Raw genomic sequence first — 12,894 nt, 5'->3', positions numbered from 1 at the left:
TTTATCACTGATCCCGCGCTCTCCTCTCTCGCTCCTCCTTTTATCACTGATCCCGCGCTCCCCTCTCTCTCCACTCTCTCGCTCCTCCTTTTATCACTGATCCCGCGCTCTCCTCTCTCGCTCCTCCTTTTATCACCGATCCCGCGCTCCCCTCTCTCTCTTCTCTCGCTCCTCCTTTTATCACTGATCCCGCGCTCCCCTCTCTCTCTTCTCTCGCTCCTCCTTTTATCACTGATCCCGCGCTCCCCTCTCTCTCCACTCTCTCGCTCCTCCTTTTATCACTGATCCCGCGCTCTCCTCTCTCGCTCCTCCTTTTATCACTGATCCCGCGCTCCCCTCTCTCTCCTCTCTCGCTCCTCCTTTTATCACCGATGCCGCGCTCCCCCCTCTCGAATCCTCCTTTTATCACCGATCCCACGCTCCCCTCTCTCGCTCCTCCTTTTATCACTGATCCCGCGCTCCCCTCTCGCTCCTCCTTTTATCACTGATCCCGCGCTCCCCTCTCTCTCCTCTCTCGCTCTTCCTTTTATCACCGATCCCACGCTCCCCTCTCTCGCTCCTCCTTTTATCACCGATCCCCCGCTCCCCTCTCTCGCTCCTCCTTTTATCACTGATCCCGAGCTCCCCTCTCTCTCCTCTCTCGCTCCTCCTTTTATCACTGATCCCGAGCTCCCCTCTCTCTCCTCTCTCGCTCCTCCTTTTATCACTGATCCCGCGCTCCCCTCTCTCGCTCCTCCTTTTATCACTGATCCCGCGCTCCCCTCTCTCTCCTCTCTCGCTCCTCCTTTTATCACCGATCCCGCGCTCCCCTCTCTCGCTCCTCCTTTTATCACTGATCCCGAGCTCCCCTCTCTCTCCTCTCACTCCTCCTTTTATCACCGATCCCGCGCTCCCCTCTCTCTCCTCTCTCACTCCTCCTTTTATCACTGATCCCGCGCTCCCCCCTCTCTCCTCTCTCGCTCCTCCTTTTGTCACTGATCCCGCGCTCTGTGCTCTCTCTCCTCTCTCGCTGCTCCTTTTGTCGCTGCTCTGGCGCTCCGCTAGCACTGGTCATTTAGCTGACCAGACAGGTAACTAATAAAGTACGTCTGATCTTTACGCATCTTGTCAAACATGAATATTGAGGAACATCATTTAAGCCAGTGTGTTGATTGGCAATGGTTTGGAAACAGAACTACAGGCCGAGTGACTTGCTGTAGCATGGCATCCCATGATTTTTGGTACCTAGAGAAACTTGTAGTCCCCAAGTAATACCAAAAAAAAAAATCCAGTCACCAGCTATACCACATGCCCAAGATGGGACACTTTAGAATACTCTTCCTTGATGTAGTTTATTTTGACTTGAACTGAGTGGATGCCAGGTGAAGCTGTCCCATCAGTGAATCTGTAGCCCACCTTCCTCCAGCCATACAGTTCAATCGTAAAGGCAGCAAATGCTCACGTCCTGGCATTCCTTTGGAAACCTATCTCAGCTGATCGTAGAATCGAGAGAGCACCTGTCTGTTTAAACTGTCTTCTTTGCTGGACACCGGAATCCACGTTGAATGCAACGTCGCTGGAGGTGAGCACGTGGTGCCTTTGTGACTCCCTCCTCTGTAGCGGTGGGGGGGGGTCGCTGTAATCAATTATAGAATCATACAGCACAGAAGGAGGCCATTCAGCCTATCGTGCCTATGCCGGCTCTTTGAAAGAGCTATCCAATTAGTCCCACTCCCCTGCTCTTTCCCATAGCTCTGAAATGTTTTCCTTTTCAAGTATATGTCCAATTCTCTTTTGAAAGTTGCTATTGAATCTACTTTCAAGCCGTGCATTCCAGATCATAACAACTCACTGTGTAAAAAAAAATCTCCTCATCTCCCCTCTGGTTCTTTTGCCAATTACCTTAAATCAATTGAAACAAAGCATGAATCAAGCATCTTATACAGAACTACAGCATGGAATAGACTTTGAAATTGTTGATGAGTCATTTTCTGCAGGAGCAGCTGATTTTGCTGACAGCACCAGTGGAGGGAGAACAGTGTGAAATTTTTACCCCCCTCTCCTAATGGAGTATATCAAATAACCTTTATTCCCCCCCCCCCATTACTTTTCATTTCGAGTAATACTGTTTTTCCTCAATTTTACTGCCTTGTGATCTTCACACATATTTCCCCTGACCAGTCAGTAGCCTTACTGATCAGAAATTAATCTGGAATCAGTTAGAATTGTCGTAAGTACTTTTTCCTACAGTAAGTGAAAATTCCTGACTCAGAAGTGGCTCTCGGTATTGTACTGTACATTTTTGCTACTGTATCACACGATTGGTCTATATATTTGCAATGTCTAATGTCGGGGCGGCAGCAGTATGCTTCATCAATAAGAAAGAAAAATTTACATTTGTATAGTGCCCTTCACGTCCTCAGCTTTATAACCAATGAATAATTTTTGAAGTGAATTCACTATTGCATGGGCATATGTGGCGGCCAATGTGCTTACATTAAAGACCCCAAACAGTAAATTAATGGATGACCAGACAGTTGATGTTCGTTGAGGACATTGAGCGAACTCCTGGCTTTTTAAATAGTGCCGTGAGCTGCAAGACATTTCACCTGAAAGACAGCCCCTCCGACATTGCAGACCTCCCTTTTAATACACTGAAGTATCTGACTAGATTACGTGCCGGAGTCTGTAAAAGGGCTTGAACCCACAACCTCTTGACTCTTTAGGTGAGAGTGCTTACCAACTGATCCAAGCAGTGATTGCACTGATTTTATTGTTGTAAGCTCAAGTTTTTCATCTTGCCAGTTCTGACATTGAGAACAGATCAGTTCTTTGCTGTTCTTAATACATTTTATGCTCAAGTTTGAAAGATTTTGGGGAGGTTGCAGCTAAAAAATATTATTTCCCTTGTGGAAGAATTATTTTCAGATCTCTTCTTACCTAATAGAATTTGAATCACGCCTGTGCTTTCGAAATTGGTTCTTGGCATCTGAAGTATTCTTATTTTATTGCTCTGAATCCAGGTGAAGCTGTCGCATCAATTAATCCAAACGCTGGAGAGGAGTCGGTGGCTAATCTTGACAGACTGCGATTTGCTAATGGAGGCACTCGCACATCAGAGCTCCGAATTAACATGCAGAAGGTGAGGGAAGGGAAGCAACTTTCAGAATTTATATATTTCTGATGCAATTTTTGTGCTGTACAAGATAATTGATGCCACTGCTAAAAGTACAAGAGTTTGCTATTTTTTAACAAATTCTGCTCATCAGGATGATGCGTATTAGTGCTTTTTTAAATATACATGTAACATCGTTAACGACTGGGAAGCACAATGTTAGAGCCCAGTTCTTCCACCTTTGAAACCTAGTTTTCAACATATTGTGCTACCCAGTCTTTAGATATTAAAATCATAAGTGGATGTTTGATTTGTTAACACAGTGTTCAGTGATGTTGTATGTGCATTTATTTGAGATGTAGAAATTACTCGTGTAATTTTCTAGATAAGATTTAGATGTAATAATAGTACAATAGTTCAGATGATTTGCAGAATGATTGAGCAGGTGCCAGAACTTGTCACAAAGTAGTCAAAGAATTTATTGCTCAGTTACTGAGAATTTTATCTGGTTAAATCTCAGGCCTTCATTGAAGACACTTCATTTGGTGTTTGGAACTGTGATTTGAAATCATTGGTGTGTGTAGCTAGGAACCTGAAGTATTTGACTCTGGTTTTACATTTCTTCGGTGGTATAACTTATAATTTAGGCAACTAGGTCTATTCTAAAGTGATCCAGAGATCATAAAGTGACATTAGGAACAGGAGTAGGCCATTCAGCCCCTCGAGCCTGCTCTACCATTTAATTAGATCATGGCTGATCTGCACCTCAACTCCATTTACCCACCTTAGCTTCATATCCCTTGATATCCTTACCTAATAAAATCTGTCTACCTCAGTCTTGAAAGCTCCAATTGTCCCAATATCCACAGCCTTTTGAGGAAGAGAGTTCTAGATTTCTGCTACCCTTTGAGTGAAAAAGTGCTTCCTGAACTCACTCCTGAATGTCCCTTCGTTCTTGATTCCCTCAACAGAGGAAATAGTTTCTCTGTATTAACCCTATTGAATCCCTTAGTCATTTTGAACATCTAGATTAGATCAGCTCATAATCTCCTATACTCAAGGGAATACAAGCCAAGTTTGTGTCCTCATAATTTAATCATCTAAGCCCTGGTATTCTGATATAAAATACAAGTGAAAACTGACATTACATTTAGAAATTGACATAAAATTAATTTATATTAGACATGATAAAGGTACAAATAGAAAACATTTAAGTAGACTAACATCCAGACATGGAGATGAAAATTGGGCAATTGCTATTACGGGTGGCCGATTTGCACTTTGCCAATTTTACACTTGTGGCAAGTTAAAAATGTACCCCTTGGTGTCTAAAAACAAAAGTTGTATTTAACATTATATAAGATGCCAGCTTTTTGCTGGCCAATTCTGGTGCTCTGGAAGGTTTTATTATGGAATCTCCCTCAGTCTGTCAGAGGCTGCCCAGCGCCCGGCCATACAGTGAAATTGGCTCAATCCACTTTGCTGAACTGCAGAATTTTTCTCCCAAAGTATGGTTACCAAAAGAGTTTTTCTGATAAACTCCTTGTACATTTCACTGTTCCAGTTCAGCCTCTCTTGGCTTGGCATCCTAAGCCATGTATTGGATACCCTGGCTCAAGTCAGATCAAGTCATATTCAGTAGTGAATGCAATATTAAAATGTTAAATTCATGTAAACATTTCAGTGTAAATTGACCTGGTAAGTTGATCATTTTAAATTAAATAAAATGTTTTTTTGTTTAAATTGATATCCTTTACATAAAATCTTCCTGCTTGTTAATAAGCACGAACTTGTCTAATAAGAGATCAAAAGAGGGCGTGTTATGCGAATAATTCACGCTACTCCTTCAACGGTTGTACTTGCGACTGGAGATTGATGTTCCCTTAATTCCTCCCATTAACAGTGCATGCAGAGTCATGCAGCCGTGTTCCGCACGGGCTCTGTGCTAAAAGAAGGCTGTGAGATGTTGAGCGATTTGTATGGTTCTCTGGATGACATCAAGACATTTGACAGAGGTAGATGTTTTTTCTTTTTTATTGCCTGCTGAAATTCACTAATTTGTCACAATAGCAATTACCATCAGAATGTTGGATGACACACATTTGTTGCCGGGCTGTTATGTGTTGGTCCCAATTCTGCAACCTGCTCAGTCTGCTGGCGAGCCTCCACATCAACAGTAAAACTCAAATTTACCCCTCAATTATTATTAGATATTCACACAATTATTATTGAATCTGTTTAAGAGTTTTATTGTATGCATGTGAAGGGTTGGGATTAGAATTTTTAATTCTCTAGTATTACTGCAATAGAAGTGATTCCTGAGCCCCTCGGTCTTTTTACAAAGATGCTAGCCCCGGGTGCACAGAATTCTCTGCCTATGTCAGCGCTGCAAGAGTTAATGCAGAACCAAGTTCCAATTTTGTGGCTTTGCGAAGCATTATCTGTTTTATTTCAGTGATGAGTATACTTTTTTTTAAAATCCTGCGGGATGTGGGCGTCACTGGCATGGCCGGCATTTATTGCCCTTCCTTAGTTGTCCTTGAGACAGTGGTGGTGAGCCGCCGCCTTGAACCACTGCAGTCCATGTGGTGAAGGTTCTCCCACAGTGCTGTTAGGTAGGGAGTTCCAGGGTTTTGACCCAGCGACGATGAAAGAACGGCGAGATATGTCCAAGTTGGGATGATGTGGAGATGCCAGTGATGGACTGGGGTTAACAATTGTAAACAATTTTACAACACCAAGTTATAGTCCAACGATTTTATTTTTAATCCCACAAGCTTTCGGGGGCTTTCCCCTTCCTCAGGCGGTGTGGAAGTGCTTCCACACCGCCTGAAGTTGGGATGGTGTGCGACATGGGAGGGGAACATGGAGGTGACAGTGTTCCTATGCACCTGCTGCCCTTGTCCTTCTAGGTGGTGAAGGTTTCAGCGGTGCTGCCGAAGCGTTGCTGCAGTGCTTCCTGTAGATAGTATGCACTGCAGCCGCGGTACGTTGGTGGTGGAGGAAGTTGACATTTAAGCTGGTGGATGGGGTGCTGATCAAGTGGACTGCATAGTACTGGATGGTGTCGAGCCTCATGAGCAATATTGCTGATATTTATTTCAAATAGGCAAAATATATCCCCACCATCTCAGAAGCCCTAAATTTATTGTGATTGTTTTTAATAACAGCACATAATGAAACACATTTAAATAGGTATGGTAGTGTAGTGATTAGGGTACTGGATTAGCAACCCAGAGGTTACAAGTTCAAATCCCACCATGGCAAATTGTGAAATTGAATGTAATAAATCTAGTAAATTGTGGGCTGGCACCAGGAAAACAAATAGACCGTGAAAGCTGCCAGATTATTGTAAAAGCTCGAGGGAACTGGTCTGGCTACATGTGACTTTAGACCACACAGTGTGGTTGATTTTTGGTTCCCTCTAAAGTGGTTTAGCAAGCCACTGACTAGGGTTACAAGGGTCAGGCATTAAGTGCAGCTTTATCAGCAACAGCCACAACCAGAGAACAGATTTAAACAATGATCTGTGTCCTGTTCAAACATGCAGCAAGTTTACTAAACCAGTACTTTGTGTTTGACGAGAGCTGTGCTGTTTGTTTCAGGTATTGTGTGGAACTCTGACCTGATCGAGACCTTGGAGCTGCAGAATTTGATGCTCTGTGCTGTTCAGACTATATATGGTGCTGAAGCTCGCAAAGAGAGCAGGGGAGCACATGCCAGGGAGGATTTCAAGGTTTGAGTAATCTGTTTGGCTGGGTTTTATGGATCGTACAACACAAACTAGCTGGGTCAAATGTACATGAAGTACTGTACTATCAAATGACTTACTGGCAGTTACTGAATGCAGATGTGTTTTTTCACTGTTTACCATGAGTAGAAAGAGCCCGAACAGATATAATTAAATCTACTCCACGTGACTAGTGTTATGGAAGTCCAGCAACGATTCACCAGGATGATACCTGGGATAAAGGGACAGAGCTACCATGGGAAACTGCGTAAACTAGGGTTAGGTTCAAAGCTGTAATACAAATAGAAGATTGATCATTTCAGAACTATGGGGAAACATTTCTACTGTTTATTAGCATGATATCTTGCCATCGGCAGCAAACAGTGAAAATATTCCTCCATAATGTAAGTACTCCTGAGAACCCTACATCTTTTACACACTCTACCCAACTGTTATTATTCCTCCCCATGCCCCCCGGTACTTTTCTTCTGACTCCCTCTGCCATTTCCCATTTCCCAGATGACTTCAAACTTGCAACCTATTCCAAATGATTCACTTCTGGTTATTGATTTGAAAGTGGACTGAGTTGACTCTTCTTTGATTTTTCTTTCCCTTTGTGTAAGAAGGTAACTCACCTTTTACTTGGTCGTCTTGGTGTCTCAATTAAGATTGGGACTTTGCTTAGGAGCAGTTTGCAGCTGGCAGCTATGAAAACTGATAATAACTGTCTGTGTCAATGAAACAGTGCTGACCTCTCACCTTTGACCTTTCATGCAAAGTATTTCTTCAGCTAGGAACAGTTGGTTGAGATGGGGAATTGATAAAAGGGAAATCCTCGCACCATGTTGTGTAGATATTGTCTTTACTGAGGGCTGTGTGTAAAATTATTTTAAAAGTTAGCTTGGTGCACACTTGCCTGAGGTTCAAGCCCCATTACAGCTCCTAAGCCTACTAGCTACGCTGACAATTCAGTGCAGCATTGAGGGAGGCTGCGTTGTTTTTTTTTCATTCATGGGATGTGGGCGTCACTGGAGAGGCCGGCATTTATTGCCCATCCCTAATTGCCCTCGAGAAGGTGGTGGTGAGCCGCCTTCTTGAACCGCTGCATTCCATGTGGTGAAGGTTCTCCCACAGTGCTGTTAGCTAGGGAGTTCCAGGGTTTTGACCCAGCGGTGATGAAGGAACGGCGATAAATTTCCAAGTCGGGATGGTGTGTGACTTAGAGGGGAACGTGCAGGTGGTGTTGTTCCCAAACGCCTGCTGCTCTTGACCTTCAAGGTGGTAGAGATTGCGGGTTTGGGAGGTGCTGTCGAAGAAGCCTTGGCGAGTTGCTGCAGTGCATCTTGTAGATGGTACACACTGCAGCCACGGTGCGCCGGTGGTGAAGGGAGTGAATGTTTAAGGTGTGGATGGGGTGTCAATCAAGCGGGCTGCTTTGTCCTGGATGGTGTCGAGCTTCTTGAGTGTTGTTGGGGCTGCACTCACCCAGGCAAGTGGAGAATATTCAATCACACTCCTGACTTGTGCCTTGTATATGATGGAAAGGCTTTGGGGAGTCAGGAGGTGAGTCACTCATCACAGAATACCCAGCCTCTGACCTTCTCTTGTAGCCACAGTATTTATGTGGCTGGTCCAGTTAAGTTTCTGATCAATGGTGACCCCCAGGATGTTGATGATGGGAGATTCAGCAATGGTAATACCGTTGAATGTCATGGGGAGGGGGTTAGACTCTCTCTTGTTGAAGATGGTCATTGCCTGGCACTTGTTTGGCGCGAATGTTACATTGTCAGATGTGCCATTTTTCAGATGAGATGTTAAACTGAGACTCCATCTGCCTGTTTCAGGTGGTTGTTTAAAGATCCATTGGCACTATTTGAAGACGAGCAGATAATTCTCCTTCCAGTATCCTAGCCAACATTCCTCAATAAAACACCAAAAACAGATTAACTGATCATTACTTCATTGCTGTTTGTGTGACCTTACTGTGAGCAAATTGGCTGCCTTGTTTCCCTACAGTGACTTTACTTCAAAAGTGCCTCATTGGCTGTAAAGCACTTTGGGACATCCTCAGGTCATGAAAGGCACTATATAAATGCAAGCCTTTTTCTTTTTTAATTCTACACTACATTGCTATTGATCTAAAGAATTTATAAACCCATAAATGGATTGAGATTTTTCCTTAACCATGTGAATGCTTTCAAATTCAATGTTACTTTATTATCTGTGCTTCGTCTCCTGCCCTTCCCCCCCCCCCCCCCGACAAAGTCAAACAGCCTGCCAGCACCATCCAGGTTCGAGCGTGATGATTATTCACTTGGGTGAGATACACATGGGCTGCACAAAGTCAGGAAACCTTGCCCCAGTGCAAGTCACCATCTTGAGGAGAGAAACAAATTTAGAATAATTTCGAACAAAACTTGTAGTAAGGTGTTGGGAGAAAGCTCCACTTTTGTAGGGTGAGGGGACTGCAACAGAAAGCAAACTGAGGGTCAATTTCTAATGATTACTAAAAGCGTCCTAGTCCTCCTAATTGTGTTTTTGTTTGTTCTGAGAAAAGATTTACCCCTCTGGTTTTGGTACCTTTTCAAATAGCAGTGGGGGTCTGTTTTAGAGAGTGATTTTCCAATAGCAGTGGGGGTCTGTTTTAATGGTGTATTTTCAAATAGAGGGGAGTCTGTGTTATAGGGCCGATTTTCAAATAATGGGCGTCTATTTTAGAGAACCCATTTTAAAATTGCAGTGGAGGTTTGTTTTAGAGAGCCGATTTTTCAGGATGTGGGCTCCTAACAGAGAGCATTGCCTGCCGGGAGTGTACATTGGGAAATCACAAGCATGCTGTCTGTGATTTCCCATCCTTTAAAATGAATCGATGGAAATTTGTGGGGAGTGCGCCTGTGATTTCCCAATATGTGCTCCTGGCAGGGGAGGTTCCACCCCTGGACTGTGCATTCAGAAAATCAGTCCTTGAGTATCTGGAAACTAGATAGTGGGAAAAGAAAAAAAATAACTTGCATTTATATAATGCCTTTCACAACCTCACAACATCTTAAAGTGCTTTACAACCAGTGAAGTACTTTTGAAGTGTAGTCACTGTTGTAATGTAGGAAACACGGCAGCCAATTTGCACACAGCAAGGTCCCACAAAAGCAGCGTGATAAATGACAAGATAACCTATTTTAGTGATGTTGGTTGAAGGATAAATATTGTCCAGGTCACTGGGGAGAACTCCCCTGTTCCTCTTCAAATAGTGCCATGTGGTCTTTTACGTCCACCTGAGATGACAGATGGGAAATCGATTTAATGTCTCATCTAAAGGATGTTTCTGCACACGTTTGTCTGAAAAGTGCAGCAATTTTTTTTTCTCTCTTTCTTTCTTTCTGTTCTCATTTTAGGTGCGAATCGATGAATATGACTTTTCAAAACCATTGCAAGGCCAAGAGAAAAAAACATTCAATGAACATTGGAGAAAGCACACACTCTCGTGTGTGGATCCCAAGACTGGAAAGGTGAGAACTGTTGAAACAAGAGTTTGCACAAGCAGATTCCTTGAGTGTTCTTCACTACTGAAAGAACTTTTGCATCTGGATAAAGCATTTCTTTTGTAATTGCAAGTTTTTGACATTAAAGGGTCAATTTTACAAATGCCGTTATCATTGAGAGCCCTCATTTGCTGGCCACACAAACTGGGAAATTACAGGGGTTCTACCCATGACTTTCCATCATCAAAATTAATGGTCAGAAAATCGTGGGCACCTCTGCACGATATGCACAGTGAGGCTTCACGCAAGTAGCTTACTTAGTAAAATCAACCCTGCAATGTAAAGCTATTTGTTTTTCATATCTTCACACTCTTCCATCTGAGAAGAATTCACAAGCTGATTAACAGTCTGACAGGCCACAACGTAAACTCTCCTTCCATGGCTGTAACTATCTTTATACCAGCCGATAGGGTGGTTAGTCATATACGACAGGAGGATTTTATCAGCTCCCATAACCCATATGATGAGGTGGGGGCCACTCACACTCACTAAACGTAAGTACCCCGCTGGATGTCAATTCAGAATTCAGAGCTGGAGCTCTGGTCTCCACTCGCCCGGACTGTCTGGAGTGGGGTTAGAAACCTGCACCTGCTGACTCAGGCGGGAACTCTACCATTGAGCCAAAGGCTTGCGGTGCAAGAGCTCGTGTGCAGTTGAGCGTCTGAATAAAGTGAAGCATCTGAAATGCAGTGTTTCTAATCGCACTCCACATGGGGTTTCTTTAATACACTAATTAGGAGCATGTGCTTATGATAAGAGGTGAAAAGTAAATGAGAAGCATTAAACTTGCATTCCATTGAGTCAGCTTGTGTACAGTTATCCAATTAGATGTGCAGCACAGGTTTTCAAACTGGGGGGGAGGGCGGATTAATCAGAATTCTGTCTGTGTGGAACTGTCTTAATTTTATTCCCTATTTGTTGATTTAATTGGCACTTTCTGAAATAATATTGTTTTCTTTTGGTCTTTTTGAATGTGGATGGGCGTCCTGGGGAGTAAGTCCATATTTGTGGGGCATTCTCCACACCAAAGATTGAAAGCCTCGGAGAGTGCTCAATTCTTAGAACTTGTTGCTCGAATTGAAGTAGAGGTACAGGCAGAGGCGAGGGTACAGGGCACTGAACATGCTTCTGTTTGAGCATTTATTTGTAACTTTGTTTTAAATTCTAGGTTACATTGCAGTACCGACCTGTAATTGACACAACGTTGGATGCAGAAGAGTGTGCCTCAGTCCCACCAGCAATTCGTTCTTATTAAATCTAGTACATCCTTTATAAACTAAAATGGAATGATAAACGTAGCTACCTGTTGCTATATTTAATAAAATTCTAAGTAATATTGTAATGGAAAAATATAATCCCTTTTAGTGTTCCTGAGTAGAACTGTCCTTCCACATGGTTTAATTTTTCAGCGTACTTTGCATATTTTTGTAACTATATGTATATTGTAAATGGTATGCTGCACCTTCAAGAGCCGTGTGACTGCTAAATGTACATGAGCAATGCTGTGTTTATACATACAGTGCATTTATATATTCCATAAAAATGCCCTCTCTATTTTCAGTAGAATGTGTAGTTATTGCAGCAGTATCAGAGAGCAGGCGCTCTATTGAAGATACTAGACGTTTCTCCACCGGTTCAATAAAAGATAAGTCCATTGCAATGCCGCGTGACTGTGTTCTTAAAGTAAAGCACCAAGTTACTAACCCCAACAAGTCTTCGTAAAATCCTCTCTCTCAATGATTATTCTGTTGATGATTATTCTATCTTTTCATTGATACGGAATAAATGTTGAGGATGATTGCAATTCAGGCTGCCGAAAGACAAGGTCGGCGTAGCACGTGCACGAAAGAGCTGTGGGGCAGTATTCGTATTAGTGCTTTGGTTGTTTACTATGCCTTGCACACACTTGCTGATGAAAGTTCAAATTGATTTTCATTGATTTGTTTATCGTACTGAATGCGAATAAAGCAGGGTTCAACACTTACAAAGTATTTGTAGTTCTGTTTGCAACATTTTTATAACCATATTCATATAATTGAGACTCTTGTGGTGTTGCTGAAATAAAAATGACGACCTCAGATCGTCCCAAAGTGCTTTACAGCCAATGAAGTAGTTTTGAAGTGTAGTCATTGTTGTAATGTAGGAAACGCAGCAGCCAATTGCATACAGCAAAGTCCCACAAACAACATTGAAATAAATGACCAGATAATTAGTTTTAAATGTTGGCCAGGTCACTGGGGAGAACTTGAATAGTGCCATGGAATTTTTTACATCCAGCTGAGAGGTTTAACATCTCATCCAAAAGACAGCACCTCCGACAATGCAGCATTCCCTCAGTACTGCACTTGGAGTGTCAGCCTGGATTTTGTGCTCAATTTTCAGGAGTGGGGCTTGTGTCCTAATCTGGTGTTCTAGTGCAGTAGCAGTCAGGCATAGTTTAAGGAACTGTGTATCCGCACTACAAATATTAATTACTGTCTTTTGCATTGACAAATTTGATGGAGGACTTATTCACTTAATTATTGGATAAG

The 12,894-nt window shown here is 42.8% G+C and overlaps 1 protein-coding gene across 2 annotated transcripts in view; it reads left to right on the top strand.

Annotated features, from left to right (window-relative positions):
* The window catches only part of sdha (succinate dehydrogenase complex, subunit A, flavoprotein (Fp)), a 47,752-nt gene extending 35,401 nt beyond the window's left edge, over positions 1 to 12,351 (top strand). For both annotated transcript variants that reach the window (XM_067980917.1, XM_067980911.1), the window contains exons 11-15: positions 3,003 to 3,121; positions 4,998 to 5,109; positions 6,700 to 6,830; positions 10,217 to 10,330; positions 11,532 to 12,351. In XM_067980917.1, the coding sequence (XP_067837018.1) occupies positions 3,003 to 3,121; positions 4,998 to 5,109; positions 6,700 to 6,830; positions 10,217 to 10,330; positions 11,532 to 11,618 (563 nt within the window). In that variant the 3' untranslated portion in view covers positions 11,619 to 12,351. The remainder of the gene's footprint in view (positions 1 to 3,002; positions 3,122 to 4,997; positions 5,110 to 6,699; positions 6,831 to 10,216; positions 10,331 to 11,531) is intronic.
* The last annotated feature ends 543 nt before the right edge of the window (positions 12,352 to 12,894 follow it).

Source organism: Heptranchias perlo, chromosome 3 (genome assembly GCF_035084215.1).
Source record: "Heptranchias perlo isolate sHepPer1 chromosome 3, sHepPer1.hap1, whole genome shotgun sequence".
In the NCBI taxonomy this organism is placed as follows: domain Eukaryota; kingdom Metazoa; phylum Chordata; class Chondrichthyes; order Hexanchiformes; family Hexanchidae; genus Heptranchias; species Heptranchias perlo.
The sequence above is the reverse complement of the archived record's forward strand: the minus strand, read 5'-3'. Positions and strand labels throughout refer to the sequence as shown.